At 33.5% G+C, this 23,942-nt stretch overlaps 1 protein-coding gene across 3 annotated transcripts; it reads left to right on the plus strand.

The window, feature by feature from the left end:
- The first annotated feature begins 895 nt into the window (after positions 1-895).
- LOC149780569 (CCN family member 3-like) lies at positions 896-14,251 on the plus strand. Of its 3 annotated transcripts, XM_089937684.1 has the most exons (5): positions 896-1,025; positions 2,095-2,206; positions 9,516-10,151; positions 12,018-12,110; positions 14,064-14,251. In XM_089937684.1, the coding sequence occupies exons 3-5, from the start codon at positions 10,010-10,012 to the stop codon at positions 14,207-14,209; spliced, it is 381 nt and encodes a 126-aa protein (XP_089793810.1). In that variant the 5' UTR covers positions 896-1,025; positions 2,095-2,206; positions 9,516-10,009; the 3' UTR covers positions 14,210-14,251. The 3 variants fall into 3 exon arrangements, with proteins under 3 accessions (XP_089793810.1, XP_089793811.1, XP_089793812.1); XM_089937685.1 differs by lacking the exon at positions 9,516-10,151; XM_089937686.1 differs by lacking the exons at positions 9,516-10,151; positions 12,018-12,110; positions 14,064-14,251 and adding an exon at positions 4,542-4,669 and having other exon boundaries at positions 902-1,025.
- The last annotated feature ends 9,691 nt before the right edge of the window (positions 14,252-23,942 follow it).

Raw genomic sequence — 23,942 nt, forward strand, 5'->3', positions numbered from 1 at the left:
TATTTATATATCCGGTTTAATGTGCCATCGGTTAATCACAATTTGTATACCAACAGTATTGGTATATCAAATTACTTTATATCAACATTTTAAAACCCACGTGATTTTTAATGTATGTGACATAGTTTAATATAATACTGAAATACAACCCATGCCACAGACAATATATTCGCACAGAAAAATATAACTACACATACAATTAAAAATAGCCACGCAGAGAATCAATTTTCAGATTATCACTATGTCGATTAATAGTCCTATTCCGGCAGTTGTATTTGGCAGCACAGAAAAAGAATCTTTAACATTCGGTAGTATTATAGCATAGTCACAATCAATAATATAAGTCAAACAGATGTATCTCTGCAATAAGCCTCCTTGAGTTATCTCTGCAATAAGCCTGACAGAGTTATCTCTGCAGTAAGCCTGACAGAGGTCCTGTCAGGCATATCTGCAATAAATTCGTTTTACGCTCAACACAGAGCTTATGGCTTATCATTTGTACAACAAATCCAAATTGTGCACAATGAGTGTCCCCTTCAGAAATTTAAACGGTAACAGCAATGTACACCGCATACACAGAACGGAATAGGTGCCTTTTATGGTGTCTAAGATATTGCTATGCAAATATTTTCCTCTAGCGTTTGGATTGTAGTATTTCATTCCCTTATAGTGATGCACTAGCGTTTGATGTTCGAGGAAAAAGCGGTCATGGAGTACAGGAAGAGTTGATCTATCACAGCTACCGAAATCTAAATCGCACATTCAATCACTACTACGTGATCAGAAGCGTGGTTAATATTATATAGAAGATTCCTTGGCGGTGAAGATCACTTGACCGTTTCGTTATCATCTCTCACCCACAGTATTATTGACCAATCCTTCAGTATATTTCCTTTGCAGTCCGAAATTACTGTCATACACCTTTCTAGCGGAGTCGGTTGTGCATCATAGGAAAAATGAAGAACTTTGTTTGGTGTTGCTAATGACAGTGGTGTCCTCTGTAAACATTAAAAGGAAATCCCAAGGTAACATATCCTTTATAATCTGCACTTAATGAGATTAAGAGTATTTTACAACCACTTTTCATCCTTTTAACCTCTGTTGTTGACTCACAAATTATTAAAGTAATTGATTTTTCTGATCCCTTACTAGAGACTCGTACACCAGTTAAACAAAATCATCAATATAAAATACAATTGGACCCAACAAAATCGTTAGACCTTCCATGCTTTACTTTTACTTTGCACGATTAGGATCCCGTTATAAACATTCTTTCCAGAGAGTGGCATAGTATTGTTCACACATAATGAATTTTACTGAATTGTAATGAATTATTTGTGCCACATGAAGTATGAACATTTAATATTATTAATGCAGTTATTTTTTTCAATTTTCAGCAGAATTTTCTTTATACATCCTCAGATATCAGTAATTGTGAAGAAATTAGGTACTAAATAGTTTCAAAGAAAATGCTGAGTCAGCTATCACTGGATAAGTCTTTTTAAAATTATGACGTTTTCGATGAAACATAGTAGTTGCTGCCTAGGTACATAATACATGTACAACTCCAAGCGATACTTGCCGCATATCTGTTAAGTATGGTGTGTTTCAACAAGCAGATGTCTCAAAGCACGAGCCTGGCAACAGTGCACATGCATAAAAAAACAACCAGCAAATCTGTATCTATCGGTATCCATGTTGACTGCGCTGCTAAAATAGCACTTTATAGATCGATTTTGACTGAAATGAGCAGGACTTGTACACTGCGCCAGGAGTGACTCTTCTGGGAGGCACATTGCAATGCAAATTATGTATTTAAGCTAGTTTCGGATGCAGACCATAACGTCTGAGCGGAATGTTGTTCCAAAAGAAGTTATTGTCCTGCTTTCTGTATTCTATACCAGTTTTAATTCGAGTCCAGCACGCTTCTTTCGGAAGAAAATGAGGATATCTACGATATATGAATATTGTATGATGTCATTTTCAATCGGAATAAAATTAAAACAAACAGGATAATACTATATCTTATATCGTCACATATTGATTATTATTATCATTATCATTATTATTATTATTATTATTATTATTATTAAGGTTGCGTGTATGATGGAAGGACTTACCAACAAGGAGAAACATGGCAGAAGTCCTGTGAACTTCACTGTGTATGTCAAGATGCATATACCGGTCGATACCAATGTAACAGGATGTGAGTAACTGATCATAAATGCTGCTCTCTGTCTTTGCCCTTGCTTTCTTTTTCTTTCTCTTTTTTTAAACGAAAAATAAAAATATAATATGGCTCAAAGAGTAAATAGAACTACGTTTCTCTGTTGAATTTGTCATTTAAATCCTCCTACATCACCACATATTTTGCAAGTGGACGTTTTGTGGCACAAAATCTCGGAATTCATAAATTTGCAATAAGCCCTATGAATATTTTAGGTGTGGTGATTACCATATAAAGACTTTCGTTAGATGCTATTCCGAGATTGGCTTATCAACGATTAAGTTTCTTTTCCCTAAACAAGGTTGGACAATGCTATTTATAAGAAACACGATCATTTCTGAAGTCGTAAATTTAAAATTGCAATCGAGTATTTTATCTTCGATAGATATATACTTGCTTGTAAACCTTGCATATTTGTGGAATACAAAATCGATACGTGAAACTAACATATTTAAATGACTTTTGCAATCCTAATTACAAGAAAACGTGTCTTCTCATCAGGTTTCATAAACGATTGCTGTTGTAACAATAAAGATAATGCCGAATTATTAATCAGGAAAAAAAGTAGTATAAAAATTATTAAGACAATATTTGAACGTGCAGAAGTGGCACTATCCTAAGACGAAATATTTACCACAAGGCCGTACCAAAACGCATATAGTTCAGCTTCGGGTACCAAATGGACGACGTTCGTAAAGATTCACGATGTTTTAAATTATTGTGCTAAAGAAAATTGAAATCTTCCTCTCCAAACTAATATTTTCTACTTGCATGTCAAAGAAAATAGCTGAAGAAAGAGAATTTCTCATCTTCGTAAGTTGAACCGCATATTTACAATAGGAATGCATTTTTATCAATGTCTTCCAGTAGGTACATAAAACTGAATTGCAGGTGTATAATCGATGGATGCCTACAGTATATTGAACACTGTCTATTATTCATTTAATCGATTTAGTGATTCAAAATCTAGGTAATCAATGAAAGGAAATGATATGAAATAAATCATGTAAATCATAAATAAAATTAATTATATTTATATGTCATGACAGCAAACGTTTCTTGAACTGTAGCACCTCTGTTTCATCCTCATCAAAGAATTATAGAAATACATTTGGCGAAAAAAGACCTTACAAATCACCTGACATTTCGAAATAATTATCTTAAAATTTTACGCTGTTGTACCAACTGACACTTGTTGAAAATCTCATAATCTTTGATAAACCATCGTGTGAATGAAGCATATTTGCACAGCCAATCCCACTGTGGCTTGTTTCTGACTCTTAACAGTCAAAGTACTACAACGTGTATATTGAATTTCCGGTGAGATATTTATCGGGTTTCTTTTGGTCATTTCCAGTACGTGTCTGTTCGCGTCTGTTTGTATCAACCAGCCCAGCTAGAGGTTATTGTACTAGTTCTTAAGCGTTATTTGTTCTAATATCTTGTGATATTTCAGCATTTTGATCTGGAACTTATTTAGCTTTCCTTTGTCATCCACACTTGGCACTACCAAGCAAACAATGTCCATATCTATGACCTATGACCATTGTATGATTTGTTCTAATTTGAGCACCTTAAAGGTCCTTATCAATGTCTTGTTATGTATTTTTAATTTGCATTGTTTATTTGTTATTTTTTTATATTTCATTTTATGCTGTGGATAACGTGACATTGTAGCTAGTAGCTGACCTTTTCTTAAAACAGTGACTATTCTTTTAAACAACTTTGTTTCTCTTTGAGTTAGGATCACTATCTTAAGTTGAGTCAAGGACATTGTATTTTTATAGCTATTCTACGTGATGATTGTCGTATGTACATTGTGGTTTTGGTGATGGACTGTCTAATTATAACTAAGATCCTTCTAGAATAATGTACTCTTGAACCCTATCTGGACTCTCTTGTTATATCTTTGTTTAAAATATAAATTTTGTTTTTTATTTTGTTTATTTCGCGCTTTAAGATTTTAGCAGAATGAATTGTATTAATGTTGTGCTTGTTGTGTTCAGAGGTACTGTTGGGCTGGAATTTATTTATTGAAATTATTTAATTCAAGTGATTCGTCTCTGGAAAAACAAAGTGCCCTTCAAATAAAAATTCTTGGAAATCCAGAACGCTAACAACTGAACGACCAAGGTATGGTTGAAGGTGATAAATGTCGTGATCAGTTTAGGAGTGTTGTTAATTGGTAGGTGGTGATCTGCACAAATAATAATAATAATAAGGCTTTCAAAAAATGACGACGATTTCACAACAAATTATGACAGGAACAGAAACGACAAAAACATCAGTAATGGTTTTGTTATTCTTGTTGTAGCCTACTTTGAAGTATTAAACCGTATCAGATGAAACCTTAACATCAGCACCTTTTGAATATGTAAAGGCTGCCAAAACATTGATGAAGGTAATATTCTACATAAAGTAAATCTACAAACACAGATCAAAGCAATATTAGTATTCTATGAACAGTTTGAAAAAAATTCAAAAGAAAAAGTATGATTCTGATTTTACAAGAAAGATTAAACATCTCCTCCATTCCAGTGGCAAGGGCGGAATATTTTTCCTATCCAGTGAACCATAGACAATAATGATACATAAGAAAATATGAAATAGATTGTGAACATTTTGTCGACGGTATTGTTGATGCTTGTTACGAAATATAGTTTTTCGATAGAGTATAGTTCGCAGTACGGGTCTGAATATTTCACAGCAATGTGAAATATACAGAAAAGAAGCGTCTGTTTTCAATTTTAAAATGTGCTTTTTGTTCGCTTGTCAATAAAGACACATCACAATATATGACATGCATGAGCTAATGTTCACATAGAATGTTGTATTAAATGGTCACAACAGTGGTATTTGTTTAAGTACCCACCTCACTTCATCCGTTCAGCACTTGGAAATGTAAATGCTTTCTGTTTACACGAGATGAATAGCCATTGGTCAAAATGTCAATCTTTTTAAACTTGTATATTTTAAGATAAGATAAATGCTTATGTTTCCTAACCGGTGCAAACAATTTCATTAGGTTTTCATTTCTAATATGTAGAAAAATGGATCATTGAATGTGTGTCAGAGAGAGAGAGAGAGAGAGAGAGGGTGGGGGAGGGGGAATGCGAGGAAGGTTGTTTTTGTAGGAAGTCAGAGAACATAACATTCAGGGTATCTCTGACATAGCTAAACGATTAATATGCCCATTTCTAAGGATTTAATGAAAAGGCTATTGACAATATGATCCTAGTAGATGTGTCTTAGAATGCCGTCGGAATTGTTAGCATTTTGCTCCACGTGACGTTTGGTCCAATATTTTCCAATACTCAGTTAATAAACACACACACACACACACACACACACACACACACACACACACACACATATATATATATATATATATATATATATATATATATATATATATATATATATATATATATATATATACACTCACCTCAACAAAGGTTACAAATTGATAATCAACTTACCAAATATATGCTACAAACACTCAAATGCTTCCAATATTCTTCAAGTTAATTTAAAATGACAGTTTATGAGATTTGTGTATAGTTCTGGGTAGTAATACAAATTAAATCTTATTGAGAATGTTCAGTTCTTCCATAGAATTGTGGATACACAAGTCTGACTAACTGCTTGTAGCAGGCACTTGGATCTTGGAACTTGGTTAGTTCATCTATAGTTACTTTCGGAAACTAGGTTACTACCATTGAATTGAAACTCTTTTGTCCACCCAGTGTGCGTGCTCCACATATCATCTTAACTTTTGGGGACTATTAAAATACCCACAGTTTGTTATAGTAAACAGTTGAAAAGCCTGAAACACACAAATTAAAACAAGTCATGCGCGTTGAGGATCGAACATTTACTGTTTTCGTTCCGTTTGTCAGTAGATAACACTGCTCCGTAAGATGTCAATATGCATGGCTGGTTTGCGATTTATTTTCTTTCACACGCTGCAAAACATACAATGAAAAATGTAAAAACATCTTGTACGCTGAAGTTTCCTAAGATACTGATATCAATTTAAAATTGTCGGTCAGCACCCTTTGTTATGATAATTAGCCTTCTTGCAAAGATGAAAGAAGATACCAGTGGAGAACATTTGATACTGAAAACACCAAGTATACTTTTCTCGGATACTGAAACAGTAAAATGAACATGATCGAAAGTTGCCGATAAGACTGAAAACAGAGAAAGCGCTACAAGTTTATCTGGAATTCGTTAGACTTTTACTGGTGTTTTATCATATTTCTTTTGTGAAATTGTCGCTGAGGACTAACCGGATCAAAGATGACACAAACATTGTAGAACAACAGAAAAGAACAAAACATAACCTTTTAAAACAATCATACTCAGGCCATCCATGCAAGCATGTAAGTAAAGTACTATGAAAGTTTTATTATATAAGAAGCTATCATGCGATAATATGAATAAGAGAGAAAAGCAAAAAGAAAAAAAAAACGCTTCGAAAAAGAGAACATGGAATGTCTAAATATTACAAGTCCAAAGAGTATCTAAAGAAAAGTGATATATGATTTAAATATAAACGCTTTTTATAAACTTCACTTGATATTAAAAAGATCAGCAAACATTTCGAATGTAAAATCAACATGTGTAGCTCCCAAGTTTTATATTCAGTTTCTAATTCGTCCATGATTTTGCTAACAAATACCCTTACATTTTGCACTGATATTTTCTTATTTGTCATTAACTGCTTATATTTCAAAGTATTCGGTCGTATGTTATAACATTTCGTAACCAAATTTAGTATAACCTCCCTAAAAATGCATATTCAAAGAGGTGATGAAATTCATGACCCAAATATTTATTTTGATATTTGAGGTATCGTCTTTCTGCGTATAAATTTTTTATTAAATTTGACGAGTTTCAAAGGTGATGTATTGTTTGACATACTAAATGTCAGGATAGGTTAATACACTTTAGGAACTTGATTAAATATTCTTCCAACTGCATGTCCGTTTTATAAAACGATTTACGCTCGCGTAAGGACATTTCTGGGATGTGTGATTGGGTGTTCAATTTCCCGCCAGATTTGTCATGTAACGCGCTGTCAAGGGCCAATATATTTAAAGCTTTCAATCATATGTTCTGCCCAGCCAATCGCAATGCTTTCGCTCCGGCAGTGCGCGGAGGGATTCTCTCTGATAGGGACTGCGGCGTCACTTGAGCCAATTTCCTTCTGGGGTGCGGCAGTGTTTCCTTTTTCTATAGAAATTTTTCCCACCTCCACCCCATCATACCTCCCTGTATATAATTGTTATATGCTGTCTTGTTGTTAATGATATGATTGTTTATTGTTGTTTTTTGTTTTTGTTGTTTTGTTTATTTGTTGTTATATTTTTACTTTCTCCAGTTGTTCGGTTTTTAGGCTGTTGCATCCGCACTAATCTCTTACAAGGTTATACGGCTTCTACAGTATCGTTGTATTATAATACCACTCGTCTCAGTTTTTCATTTGTTAGCACATTTACTTGATAAATTTTGTTCAAAGTTACATTGCTGTAAATAAATAGTTTAGGTTGAGTCTGCTCAGTATATAACAATCATGTTTACGGCGGTTGCAGCCTCAAAAAATGTCTGTATTATATGCTATGTCTCATTGTTCAATTTCTTAGCACGTTTACGCTATAGACTTTGTCCACATAGTTATGTTATGCTGTAAATACATAGAAAATATTTGGTTCACTAATATCATTTATGTTCAATACAAAGTCACGAAAGTGGCCAGCATCAAACACAACGTCTGTCTTTGTTTTAATTATGTACCCATATACCTTGACAATGTAATATTTGCACGACTGACCTAGGGTATTCTGTCCTTTCACTCTCTATCTTCCTCTTGACACTATCGATGTCGGAAAGAGTAGGCTGGTGCATGTACATTTCATTTTACAATCTCATCAAACAGGTTAATAATACAAACCATCGGTTCTCATTCACTTTCTTTCTGACAATAACTTGCAACCCTCTTCTACAAGTGCATGAACACATCACATAAATTGTAAACTTTTGTTCATTGGGCGAATTTTTTATAATAGATAACCAATTTGTGTTAATCACAGGGGAAGGGTTTAATTTAATTCTTTAATGTTATCACTGCTATTATTCAACCAGATAGTATATCATCATACCTTTTGCAGAATTGTCTTATATAAGCGTTATATATTAATGCTCACAACGTCGTAAATTTCAAAGATTCTTTTATCCATGAGCACCATTCTTGATTGATCAAGTCCCCGGAAGTGATAGTCGGCGTTGAAAAGTTTATCTGTCAAGGCAGATGAATCGGTTATATAAATGACCTATGGGTCTAATATGAACTGTCAGTCAATCACTGTTATTTATTATAAATCCACCCGCAAACTAGTTTTAATCCGGGCTAATTCCGATTAATAACATTATTAAACAAATGGTGTTCAGCTTGTGAAACTCTGATGAAACTTGGTTCACTGATGGTCAGAAAACAATGGACAGACACGGATATAGTTTTCGTAGTAAACTCCGTGCGATTTCTACATTATTCTTCATAAATTTTGTAAGATGACTCCTAAACATCAACGAAACATAACTTACAGAAACACTTCGTAAATGTCAAGACTGATACATTTTAACCAGATTACTTCCGTATTTTAATGTGTCTGCTTGAGACAGTTTAAATTATTCATTTTGAGATCTCGCAAATATTTATATGACCTTTATGCATAATTTGGTTCCTTTAAAATATTGTATAATATAAAATTGGTTGCATTTTACCAAAGAAATCCTTTCTTCCATGTATCTTTGAAAAGCGTACTTTTAGGCATATATGAACTGAGTCTTGGTCATTCATATTCAGACCTATTTATTTTTCTGACCACTTCGTGGCCTAGTGGCTAGAGCCTCCGCCTCGGATGCGGGAGGACGTGGGTTCAATCCCCGACCGAGTCATACCAAAGACTTACAAAAATGTTACTAACAGCAGTCTCGCTTGGCGCCCAGCATTAAGAGGTTAGTGTTAGGACTGGTCGGTCTGGTGTCAAGATAATGTAACTGGGTGGGACATCGTGCTACATGTCTGCGGCATGATGCTCCAGTGCTAGACATCGCTATAAACTGCCACACTGCAGACATCGTAGCGATATGACTGAAAAATTGTTAAAGCTACGTTAAAAATCCAAATCACACACACACATTTATTATTCTGTCAATTGTTGTATCTGTCTAACCATCCTTGCGTGACGCTATTGCATATTAATCCATATTCTATCCATTTTAGGACCAGAATCAAGTCAACCGTTTTTACAGACAATCGATATTAATTCAAGTAAGCTTGATCATTTATCCAGTAAAATCGATAATTTTAAATGCTAAAATAAGGTGAAAAATAGTGGAAAACAACGCAGAATTGACTCATTCAAACCAGTTAAGTGAGATATTTAAAGGAAGAATACATAAGTTTTGAATAGCAACAACAAAAAGTGTTTATTAAACAAAACTACAAAGCTTACATTTCAATGTGATATATTTCTAAAGACATTTGCAATAGCATTGAAACAACGAACAGTGATACATAGTAAATTTAAAGAAAACGATTGTTGGTATAGATTGCGAAATATTTGCCAAAGAAATCCTTTCTCCCATGTATCTCTGAAAAGCGTATTTTTAGGCATATATGAGCTGAGTCTTGATCATTCATATTTACAAATACGTTTGTATTACATAAAAAATGTATTATGAGAACCAGTCTTCTGATTTCTTTCCACGTCATCGATGGATGAAGAAAAAACAAGATTCTTGACGATACATAATTGCATCGATATGCTTCCAAACTGCGAAATGTACGGACCAAGTATTTGCTTCGAACCAACGTTTGAGCAATGGGTCGAAAATAACTGTTGTGCATATTGTAAAGGTAAGATATTGTTAACGTAATCGAAGAAATGTTAAAATCATAGAACAAAAAGGCATAGACTTAACCTATCTTTTTGACAAATAATGTCACGTCCATATTTATAGCACTTGTCACCATTGTCAATGTCTAGCAAAATCAAGTACACAGCCAATGTCTTTATCCATTTTTGCAAGGGAATCACATGATTTACGGCCATACCGAATGAACCATTAGCATACACTATCAACACAATCGTTGCGGTAATTTTGTTTCGAGATACACATGTGCAGTTAAAATAAGGTCTTCCGACTCTGATTTTTTCTCACACGTGTCAAGATCTGACGGCATGTTATTAGAGTCGTTTACCAGTGACCTCCGAATAAATAGTCAATCTACAGTTTGCATTAGATAGACAATGCATTGTCTTTATCGACGCGCATTGAAACCAAATGAAAGAATTGCAGATATTCCAAAATCTCACTGGAAAGTAGCTTCGCTCATGTAGTTTCAACTCAGAACAAAATTTAAGATCTCTGTAAATATTAGTATATTATTGGTCATAACAATGTTTCTTCAAAGAAAGTAACATAAATCCACTGTCTGTTCCTTTGCTAATTCACGTAGGCCAAACTCAAGTAACAGTTTTATTTTCCAGCATTATGTTTTGTATCGACAGAGATCGTCTCTTTAAAGCCGACATGAGCTTGATTTATTTAACTAGTTTTGCAGTTGATTGTTTGGACGAATCTAAACAAAAAGATGTCCTGAAACGTGGTTATTGTGTGACCAAGATAATCAGAGTTGACTCAAGACAGATCCAAAGAGTTGAAACTTATACATTGTTTTAAAATATACTTTTGGACGTGTCCAACTTATTTAGCTTTTAGTTTTTTCTTGCATGTGTATTTGCCAATCATGAAATGTAGGAGTTCATTTGCTTTCAGAAAAAATGCGCTGATGGCAGAGTAATTAAAATTGCTCTTGCGAAGTTCAACAAATAGTTATTTTCATAGAATGCACAGTGAACATTTAAAATGAATATACAGTATTGTGACAGACATTCCAAATAGTCCTAAATGTTCTGTCATATGTACAATAATAGTATAAAGTGTTCTGAATGAATTACAACAGAATGTGCTGATGTGTCAACAGTCTTGGTGTATCACATTGATATAATCTATAATATTTTGAATGATTTCATAATAATCTCAGTATTTAGTGTTTTATTCTAAAAGTCTATAAGCACTTTGTAATTCCAATGAAAAGAATTTAAATAAATAAATCTTCTTAAACGAGAAGGGAACACGACTAGAAGTGATTCCACTAGACAAATTTTGAAATAGGAAAAAACGATTTTGATGTAAACCTTATATACATCTTCAATCGATCCATATCGCAATAATCTTTACTGAGAAATAAAAACAAAACAACTCCATCATTTGAATGGAAAATTACTCCAACGGTAAACAAGGTGTCAAGTCTGTTTATTTAATTTTAGTGAATCAACCTGACAAAGATCAGGTAGACCATAGTTTTTTTACAAGGGAAAAACTGATATCCTGAACTCAAATCCAAGTAAATATGTTGCATGCAAATGACTATTATCTTAAAATATAAAATTAAATTATGGTAAAAATTGCCTCTGTGATGTGTTGTTTACAAATGATCATTACAAACTGCAACCATGGGCAAAACTAACACACAATATAAATATATAATAGGTGCGACTTCACAAATACACATGAATGCGAGTTATTCATGAGGAATATACGATCTGTGTTAAAGTACAGACACAAATTGAAGTTTTATATTAAAACATTATGATGCGGTTTTTATTTAAATGCTGTGTACAATATAAAGCTGATTTTGTTTTCACTTTGTTTAAAGCTTATAAAGACAGACTGGGAATCAGAGCCGGAACTGTGACAGGAGCAGTAACTATGACTGGTAGTACAGGAACCATGACTGGTAGCGCCAGTGGTACATTTTAAGAAAGTTTTATTTAAGTTTAGAATTCTCGTTTTAAGTGTTTTAATTTCTTTTTAACTGACATGTATTTATTACAATTGCATAAACAAAAGCAATGCAGCCTTGTACCGGATATGATTTTTAATGTACCTTTAAGACTGTTAAAATATGACAAGTCCCCTTTTGCTTCATTTCATATTTCTTTTCATATCAAGAAACGTTTACCTTAAAACCTAAATGAAATGATTTCAATAACAAACATTATAACTTTTCACACAGATTCTCGTGTGAAACTTGCATTCGCATGATTTTGTGTTTCTGTTGCAAATTATGCAGCAAATAAGAATCTTTCCAAAAGCATTGTCAAAGAGAAGTTATGTAGGAAACAATCATAACAAAGCACGGTACAGCAAGGTAGACAAATCTAGAGGTTTCGAGGTTTACGGATACATTTTTCAAGCAGATGATAAGCTATGATAAACATACTTGTCAGAGCAAAATTTTAATCCCTGACAGATAAAAGCTACAAATAGATCATCATAACTATGTGGGGATAAAAATGCAAAACATGCCAACACGTGATTAAGACAATTCGATCTGGATGCGAAGTGATCGGCAAAACACAGGTAATGTGTTATATTTGCTAACACGCAAGTCTGATGAATCCAGTATGTGAGGGAGATCGAGAAACAAATCAGGAGAATGAACCTACATAGATTAGATTGGCAAACCAAAACATTCGTCACTAATACCGCTGCAGAACACGTTTCGTTATCTGATTACGATTTAAGAAAAGTGATCTGTAGATCGCGAAAGCCTAGTTTAATATGCCGTCCTGTGTTTTGTCATGTATGCACACACACACACACACGTATTCTACCCTTACTTTTGATTAAGTTTTCTGCCTCTTTTAGTACTTCTTCCGGAAAATTTAAACCCCCATACATCTTTCAGAACATAGGCATTCGATGCTAATAAAGACTTTGTCATAAACGGCGACCTTTGACACAAACATTCAGTGGTCGTGGAACCAATTGTCCCCATGAACTAAATGTTGGTCAGGTAATGAAGGCAGTAGTAACAATTTTATTGCGGTAGTTTCTCAATACAGTATGAATTAGATGCACCAGGCTCTAGATATTATATACAATTGTAATTGATTCTGGAACGATATTTTCACGAAAATAAAATGACTTTGTGACTGAAAGGTGAAGGATATCACGAAATCATCTATTCGCTACTTCCAGAAATTCGGTGTTTAATTGGATTGTCGTAACCGGTTGCATCATATGTTAACAATATTATGTTAGAGTGTCACCATATATAATGCAGTCAGTCACACAAAAGATTTACCTGAGAACGATAAATTCATGAGCAGTCTTGTCTTGTTTTTTAATTGTACAAAAAGAATAGCGTATGTTCTGTGATATAATAATTGATCCAGTAAACAAAGTTGGAGATTTAACAACCTACTTGATTAGAAGTCTGTTTCTGGCAAATGAAATCCCTGGATTGGAGACCTTGGTTTTAGATGTTTTTAATATCAAATGGAACTAATATCTTTAGTGTCTTTGCAAACATAGCATAAATGCGAAATAAACATGTTAAAACGGTGGAAACATATGTTAATGAGTTAATTGTTTCATTTCTTTTAAATACAAAGCAATGTAATGGTTTAACTTTTCAACAAGGTTCACGTTTTTAAAAGTTGAGGAAAGGTTCAAATTTACCCAGAAATTAAGCAAAGTCTTCTCGATGTTCCTTTAATACAAGTTTGACATCTGCAGCGAATGCAATCCTAAAACCTAATCTAATTAGGAGAGAAACAAACAGTTCTTTAAAACCACAGTGTCTTAAGTGTTTCGTGTAAATCATTAGAGTAATTTCCACGGAGCAACCAGTTAGAGGAATGGCTTTGAACATTTATACATGTATATGACCGAATTATGCTATTTCTTTTTCTAGGACTTTGCACGGACAAAATACCAAATTGCAATGCCCTTTGCAAGGGTGTGTGCTCAGATCCTTCGTATTCCCAATGGGTGACCGAAAACTGTGGCTTATACTGTGAAAAATGTGCTAGGATGGAATATATTATCGAATCGTACTAATTGTTTAAAAAGTAAAGAACAGATAAAGATCGCGCTTTTGTCAATCTCAAATCTATGCACTATTAATAAAAAATATATTGATCACTACATGTTTGTGTGTCTTTATTTATCTTACGAAAATACTTTCTACAAGAAGCAAGATTTCGGAAACTTTGGTTCCATTTCCTAAAGGATAATGAAGTGAAAGGAAAATGAATTAAATCGAATAACCCAGAAGGGACGTATAACTGTTATATTTTGTTTCACTCTAACATGCACCGTATTCATTGATGGAACTAACCACTCGAATTATAACTGGAATGGAACTGGAACAGGAACAATAATAATCACTTGTAAACGAAGGCCGTTTAGGTTATGTTGAATCCGTTAATGCAAATATCTCACTTACAAGTCATATTATTGTTCTTTATTGCTTCCATTCAAGTTTGCTGATTTTAGGACACATCTTGACTTTGAAAAAATCATTAACTCACTTTTACATTATAAAATTGAAAGTAATGTAAAATATTTGTAAGGTTTAATGTAATAATTCCAAACAGGCAGGTAATAATAATATAAAATTGACGATCAGTTATCCTTTGGGACTGTATTACTAGAAATTCGAAAACTTACATTGATATATTCTTCAGATCGTTGAAAAGAACAAAAGGCAGACTAGTCGCTAATAACATAAATAGACCAGCTTGAAAAGACATGGTGATAAGATCTACAACAATACAATCATTTCATACCAATCTGCTGTTCCAAAGATTGGACAAGACAGTATTACAACTGTATGGTCTTAAACAAGGTAATATGAAAGAGTGAAAACCAACAACTTTTGTATAATTCAACAAATGATTTATTTCCCTTGAATAAAGCGAAAATTCAAATAAGTTTGATTTCTTGCTTCGTTAAAGAAGCATTGGATTCAGAAAGATCATCTTGTCTGGCAAACTGAAGATGTCCTAGTTTCAAAGGACTCTAACCCTTCCTGGGTAGGATTCAAATCCAGGCTCTCCACTTTAGATGACATTTCTAAAGCTTGATGGTTTCTTAAATATTTCTCAAATATATAAAATCGAAATACTAGGGACTAAAAGATCCAAAACACAGTGAAATAAAATTTAAAAACAAATTTTAGTTTCTCAAATGTTTGAAAGACATTCAAATCCTCTATATGTTCCATTAATTGTAAGTTACGACTCTGTGGTATTAACTAAGTAACATAAAATAATGAGAACCAACACGTTTTGTAAAGATTCAACAAATAATGTATTTCCCTAAAATAGAAAGCAAAGTTTATAAAAGAACTTATAGCATTGTGAATTAAATCCCATATAGTCCAAATAGTTCTATCACAAGTCCAAATTTATAGAGTTTTCTGAATGAATTCCAGTGGTCTTCTGAATGAATTACAATCTTGAAAATGCTAATGTACAAATGTCATGGAATGTGGCAATGTGCCAACATTTTTGATGCATCACAATTATATTCTCCAAATTTCCTTGAATGAATTCACAATAACCATAAAATAAAGATTTAGTCCGAAATAATTAACACTTTGAAATACCAGAGAATAATTAATGTAAAGAAATCTTCTCGATGATTACGTGAAACACAACTTAAAAAAATTATTCCGCTAAGACTGATGTTAAGACATTGGAATAAGAAATTCTGAGGTAAACAACGTTTCTATACAAGCTAAGAAACAATAGCAATGCCAGAATGAGGACCATGTTCCCATTACATCCTTACACAACTTGCGCCTAGAACATTTTTTTAAAAACAAAACTAGATCGTGTACTCAATATTGGTACCTCCAGCTAATAATGATCTAAATATATAATCTAAAATCATGGACAACTATTAGCTATGTAATATGTTCTTTACACAATAACAACACATTAGGTAGGTTGGCCCAACCTCTACCCTCAATTAAAGACAAAGGTCAATGACACAATAAAAATTAAATATGCATGGCATATAGTTATAGACAAAGGTCAACACACTATACAACTTAAATATACATAACGGCAGTTATATACATATGTTTTGGTAGTCGTTAAATATTTTGCACTGTTTGCATGCGTAAACTGACAAATCGTATATAATAAATACCACTTTTAAGAAATATGAAACATATGTTAACATGTCTTCTTTGATAACCATTTCAGTGATAATAATACACAGGATGACTAATATGTTCGGTATATTTTTTCGCAACGTACAATTTTATGTCCTTTTTTACCACTAAATAATTCATGGTTCAATAAATATTGCAAAATTGTAAAGTCTTATGTCTTATAAGTGCTAAAAACCTTAAATAATTAATTCATGTGATTAAAGCCTATTCTCGTTCTCAACATTATCTGATTATTGTCCTTGATTCTAATGACTTCATGGTAGTACAAAAAGAAATATAGAATGTAGGTGTTTATGAATATACTATCATCTTCCAAAGGCAACCAATCAGGGATAGCACTTGAAACCGTTTCCATTGTACTACACGAATGATCATTGATTCATAAGAAATCTTAAAAACACAAATCACGATCCCACGATCCTTACAAATATTTTCTAAAGTTATAAAGCAAAACAGTAACAGTTTTGAACCCCGATACCGCCGTTAAGTGGAAAACGCCGTATATATGAAAAACGTCTCAATAATACTGAATCTAGAATAATTTTGGTCCTTCGTTAAAAATAGATAAAATTGACGTTCATCACATTATGAGCCATTACAATTTCTCTCTCGAACTGAGAAACCCGGTCATTTTTCACATGCGTACGAATTAATCCGATGCTCAATGGCGACATCCGTGGGTCAACCTATTTCAGTAGAAAGCTGGAACACAAGATTTAATGACGTAACTGTTGTAAACATAAAAAGTCAGCAACACGCTTTGTCGCATACGGTAGGTGATCTTTATGTAATACACCATTTTCATTTTGCATTTAATATGAAAGTCCTCAGCCAAAAATGTACGAGTATTTTTCCTTTAAAGGCGTAGCTGTCGAACATTATTATTTACAAGTCCGTATCGTATGTTTACCAGTTAGTATGAAAATCCGCAACAGCTGGGTGTCGCTTTAGCTCACGTTCGCCCTTTTATTTTCAGCTCAGTTTAAAACAAGAGGGCCTACCTCTCTTTATTTTGTTTCGAATCAGTTTGACCGCCAAGTGTGAATCTTGCTGTTAATAGAGTAGTATTGAAAGGAATTTGTCACATAACTACTTTTAGAGCACTCCCGAAACAACCGGAAATACGAACGACTTCAGCAGTTCATTTACTGAATATTTGAACGTCGTTTAACCTAACATCTTGATTATTTCAAAGAACGGTTAATGTCAGCTTTTAACAAATCAGTTCTATCCTTCCAATTTCTGTTAGGTTCCAAAGATGGTGAAATTTTGGAAAAACGGCGGCATTTTGGCTTTAAGGTTACAATGGTTGCAATACTGGTTCCAATATATAACTGTGTTTCTATTAAGCAAGTAAATTTACAATATATTATGTGCCTGCTGTCCCAGATTTTGTGGTCACCCGTACATCGACAGTCATTAGTACATCACTAATTGGTATAAACTGAAACAGCCCATCAGTACAAAATGATGCTAATGCATTGCCTACTTGAATTCATTTCATTTTAGAATGTCATTCCAGTCTATATTCAGTTAGGAAACCGAAGGAAGAAGACGCAAAGACACAGTCCACTAACTCTTTATGACGTATTGGTATCAGATGAAATATAGGAGTACCAGGGAAATTGACTTGTGAAACTGGAACCATATCATGCGGAATCGGTAAATGACTAATACAAATGGAACCATCACAGTTACAAAATATACATAAATTGCTGATATGCTAGTAAGTTTCAAATTTGCACTTACTAAATCGTTCAGTTTCGTCTTGACGTCTTACTTTTCTTCTCGACTGTCTTAACAGTCAATGTATGAGTTCTTCATAGTTCTGTAGTTTATTTACATGTACAACTATATGAACATTCAAGTTACTGCTTTTTGTATTGTGAATCTACATTGTTTTCAGTAATACAATATAGCAGTTTAGTAAAACAAAATTAGGTGCAGAAGCAAATTATGGTACAGGAAGCTAAGAAGTGTATTGTTTTAATATGTGCAAGAAAGGTTTTTCTTCACTCAGAATATGAATCCAAAAGACGGGTCTGGAATTAATGTACTAAAAAGATTAAAGGGTGTCCTTGGTACATGAGTGCGCACCAGAACTGACATAATCACTCCACAACGTTTAAAACTCAGGACGTTATCGATTACTTTATTGTCAAGAGACATAGCATCACATTGTTTTCTGTCAAGATTTTATTGCCTGTCTTCTGAAAAGGTCATAAATGGATAATAAAGAAAAGATGGTGTATATAACACGCTAGTGTGCCGTGGTGGGAAACATTGCTTACGAATCTAGAAGTCTATTATATTGGCTTCTTTTAGGCATCGCCCTTGTGGCCCCATGTGAGGCCCTTATTTCTGATTGCTCCATTAGAACATTTGGTTAATGGGTATCAGCTTCAGCATGGTGTTATGATCACAAGTGGTTGTCATGATCCTAATATGAAAAAAGCAGGGTGTCATACCAAGAGACAAGGTGAGTAATATCCTAAAACTCGATTCCTCACCTCATCGTCGATCTCAGGCTGCTATTCGCTTATTGTACTTTTGCTATATGTTCCGATTCATCAAGCCATCGTTCAAGTTTCTGCGCCAATGTTACTGGCCGCGAAATATAAGAATTGCTCGAATATTACATGCCCAGCTCACTTACAATTTGCCTATATGCGACTTCACGACTTATTTCTTCATCAATATTACAAAAGTGGTAGATGCAAGTTCACGTTTCTGCTTAGCTTTTACTCGAATGAGCTATTTAAATCCCGTTCGATGAAAGAATTACACATCTTGCTGTAAAAGTTCACTCGGTTCGAATTCAATAAAAACTGTTACTAAAAACCTCCTGACTGAAGAACACTTGCGCGGAACACAATTCAACAGCGATGTATTATTGATTAAAAAATTAATGCGTAAATAACATAAAGGTTTATACACAGGTTTTGCGCCAATCCAATACCGCAGTCGAATTGTGTGCACGAAATTCATTGTATCCGATCGGTTCGGTAGATGTAAAGTGCCTCACTAAAATAAGGAAAAAGTGAAAGTACAATCATTTCCGAATCCAATTTCCCTTCCTTTTATGATGTCCACTTATTCAGCAACCATCCAAGACATGAGAGCAGCTTAAATTGCAGACTGGCATTTTAATGATTTGCCATTAACGCGTTCTGATTCAAGTACAGGATGTTTTCTGCATATGGAGTTCAGAAACAAGTCAGGTTTACAGTCATCGAAACATCTTTGAGTTAGACTCAAAATTGTCAGCTTGTTTTAGTCAGAATCAATGAATAAGGTGATGATACCATTTTTATTTTTGTTATTACGGCTACCCGATAATCGAGTTAATGATATATTTAATGCTTTTAATATGACATACTATATCGTAAAATGCAAGTGTAAAGAAATTTAAGATCTAAGAATGCATCGCTGTTATTTGTAGTATTTTATAGATATTGTGTCAAAAAACGATGACTCTGAATATCACAAATTAAGTTTGTGTTTGTTTTTGTTGGTTTTAACATCACTTTTGATTCATTGCTGTCTGTTATTGTAATATGTCCCATAGAATCTCAGCGTGAACAGAAAGGCGAGATTGCAACGGCTTATGTAATTCGGACTCTAGACAAGTGTCAAAATTTGAATCAATATTGGGTTTGGCAAGTCTGGACTGCAGATGAAGCTTGGCTTATTTGATCAAGGAGCAACATTTCTAACTGAATATTTGGAGAATGTGTGAAGTCTAAAACGAATGAAATACGTGGCATTATTTTATTCGCATGACTCGAACTGTTGCCTGATTAATTCCATTGTTATAGAGTTACAGGATAAACTCACCGATTTTAAAACTTGACATCAATGTACCATCTTTGTTAAACATTTCATTCAAAGCACATATATAACATTAATGAACTTCTACAATAAATTCAGTTAGTAAACTTCTGCAATTTTGCCATACAATGATTTTTCACAATATTCGTACTCTGCAAGTTCCAGGAAAGTGGCAAAGTATTTAGTCTTAACAGATCTAGAACGTGATATAATTGGCTTGAAATGGCATGGCTTGGAAAGAAAGTTTTGAAATCTCATTGACATTGGTATATCTTGAAGACTGGCCTCTGGTATATGCTCTTCCACCTACGATGTCCCTCGTTTAAGTCTAGACTGGCTTTATAACTGTGGAAAGAAGAATTCATCAAAATGCAGTCCAATCAAAATAGGTCTCGTTTTATAAAAACAGTAAATATCCTCTATATTTTAACAAATTGGGCATATGTAATGTTCTGTTCTTTCAGTTCCATGATATTGTAATGTAACATTGTATGTTGGACTTGACCTTGTCCAAAATTTATTTCGTTTCTTCTTGACCCAAATTGACTTTTATTTTATTCTGTGAAAACAACTAATACATTGCTAAATTATTCTCTTTGTGCATGTGATTAAAATCAGTATTATTAGTAATAGAAGTAAATATATTTAGTTGGGTCTAGGTCTATGTTCTGGAACTTCCTTAGTGTATTTTACATAATCCAGGTTATGGGTTTTATTTTGTAAACATCAGGATCAGTAAAGAAGGTTATTAGAAAATGCTAACTGTGACCTGAGTTCAAATAGAAAACTAGATAATCGTGTAACTGAGAGGAATGTTTCAGTCGTTCTTTAAGATCTAGCACTTTTAAGTTGCATCATATATTGTATCCAGTATTTAATTTTTGACCTGGAAAATGTTTTTCTTAAAATTATTGAATTGAAATAATTATTTACTCTAGAAATGCAAAAGTGCTCCGATAAAATTCTTGGATGGAGACATTTACTGAAATTTATGGTGAATTCAAACCTGGAATCGTATTATTGTAATTCAACAAAAGACCGTTGGTACTTAAACACTCTACAAGCTACCACAGACATATCAGTGTTTGGATTTATTCTGGACTTGTACTAAATATGTTTCTGGACTTAAAATTATTAGGACTTGTTTCTGTAATTCTTGTATTATTTTGCGATTTAATTTGCAATACCGTAAGTTCTTTTTTCTTTTCACTTTATATTCTATGGAAATAAATTATTTGTTGAATTTTTCAAAGCTTGTTGCCTTTCACTCTTTTCTTTTACTTGTTTTAAGAGAATAGAATTGTAACCAAAAATTGGACTCTCGTCCTTAGGATACGAATTTCTCTAGAATATTTCAGAAATCTTTGTTATTGAAATTTTGATTCACCTTGTTTTGGAATTTCCTAAATCCCAGGTATTATTACAAAGTTTAGAAATCTTTAGAGAAATCAACAAGATTTTACAATGCCATCTAAGGTGGAGATCTTTGTTTCAATTCCTTTCAAGGAACAGTTAGACTCTTTGAAAAAGGATGAATTGCTTCCGCTTTCCAGAAAGTATGATCTTAAACGAACTAACAAATAAAAAAATATTTGGTCCAGTATTTGGTGGGAAAGAATGTTTTTGATAAAAGTGATTTGGATTTGATTAGTAAATGAAAAAAGACGAGAGAGACAAATGCAATTACAGAAAGAAGGAAAACATGAAATTACAGATAGAAGAAAGACAATGCAGTTACAGAAAGAGGAGAAATAAATGCAAATGTAATAGGGGAAAGAGGAAAGAGAGAAAAAAAATGCAAATTCAGATGCAGAGAGAAAGAGAAAAGGAAGAAAGGGAATATCAATTAATGTTAAAAGAATTAGAGCTGGCAAATGAAATGCAATACTCTATATAGAAATTCAGGTTTTGGTTACTAAGGATATTAGGTTAGTGTCATCTTTTAGCGAAAAAGAAGCAGAAAAATATTTTCCTCATTTGGAAAAAAAATTGCTGATATGTTCTGGATCCTCCACATTTGTTTCGAAAGGGATTAGTTTGTACTTTTCTCACGGCTTTTAGAGTATATAAGCGTGCACAATGTAATCATGTGAGGTACTGGTAATCTATACATGCACTTTACTCGGTTCCAACAGATAGGTGAGGTTGAGATCATCATATTCGATTCAATAGGCGCTTGAAAAAGGAAGTCAGCCTGGGTTTACGAAAGTCTTGGTACCATATTAACGGCTTACACGATGCACTTACATGGTCAACTTAAGATTCGGTGAAAGTCGGATGACAGTATGCTGCTGAAAAAGGAAGGATCACTTGCCATTTTTTTATTCGTTTCATTTAAAAATTTGTCTGGCTAATTCTTGTGTTATGTTTGATATTTTTCCTTCAGGATGTGTAAGCAAGACTCAAGTTCATCAACAAGACGAGAACTGCAATGATGACTTCGACTTTAAATGCACGTGTACCGATGTTCTATCGGGGTAATACACTACAGTATAAGGGTATTTGGAGTTTGTAATGCTTCGTTCCTATTTAGAAATCATATCAGTCATCAGTTAAGATTTGGGACATATTGCTTATTACAGGGTTCAGACAGGTTTTTTTTAACAAGACCAACGATGAAAAGAAAATACGTAAAAGAATAAAGAAATTTGTGACCGAAAACAAAAATAAAATCACACCGCTATATAGCATCAAAAGAAACAAAGTTGAATAGTCTACGAGTGATGATCATCGTTATTTATTAGACAATGTATCTTACTGACACGGTAATACATGCACAATGAAAACAAGAAAATAAAAATTAAAAAAAAGTGATATGATGCTAGTGAATTTTCACATAGAGAATTTGTTTGGTTTCGACAACTGAATGATAAAGCTCTTGGACTTTCAATGATGAGATGAATCCATACCAATTGGAGAGTTCTGTGATTTAAGATTCAACTCTATTCCTTTAAAAGGGACAAAGACTAAAAGAAAGTTCGCAAAAAATAAAGAATTAAAGACCACAAAAGTAAGAACATATATTTCGAAAAATACCGAACTTAAATAAAACGATCAGGAGACTAATTTTCTGAGATCAGAAAATCACACGATGTATAGCTGTCAATGCTGAGCAGTAATAAATTCATTGACAACAATAGATAAAACATACAGGTAATCTTTCTCATTCTTAATGTGGCAAGAGGGAGTGTGCTTGTCTTTCACGGTACACAAATAATCCTGTACGAAACCTATCATGCATCTTTTCAATTGTATGAATATTCAGGCCGACTAATTTTCAGCGGCATACTTCAATAAGCAAATGATATTGCATAAAATAGTTTGTAAGCTTCTGTTGCTTTAGAAAACGTCCTTGCTGTTTTAAATAATAATTAAGGTGTGTAGAGACTAGTTTGATTGAGATCAGAGTTTTTTCGTGAACAAATGAGGTCTGGAATGAAGTATATAATTCGATGTATTTATAATCATAAATCGCTGAATACAATAATTTAGTGCAAATTAGCACACGTTAACTATTTTCACGGAACGTTTCCACAATATTAATCAACACTTGTAATGAACTGACTGTACCAGCACAGATTATTTCATCACCAGCGTAGAGTAGGGCAATTCTGTACGATATTTCTTGTGTAATAAAGATACCATTTGGACATTTATGTCGAAGGTCTTCGTGCATAGACTGAACTGATCATCGACTGACACGCAGACTTGTCTGGCTCCAAAATTACAAAAAAGCAACCTCCTATTTTACTCAGATATTTCGCAACCGTTACTCGA

Source organism: Sinohyriopsis cumingii, chromosome 16, assembly GCF_028554795.1.
Source record: "Sinohyriopsis cumingii isolate HCF-2022 chromosome 16, ASM2855479v2, whole genome shotgun sequence".
Taxonomy (NCBI): Eukaryota; Metazoa; Mollusca; class Bivalvia; order Unionida; family Unionidae; genus Sinohyriopsis; species Sinohyriopsis cumingii.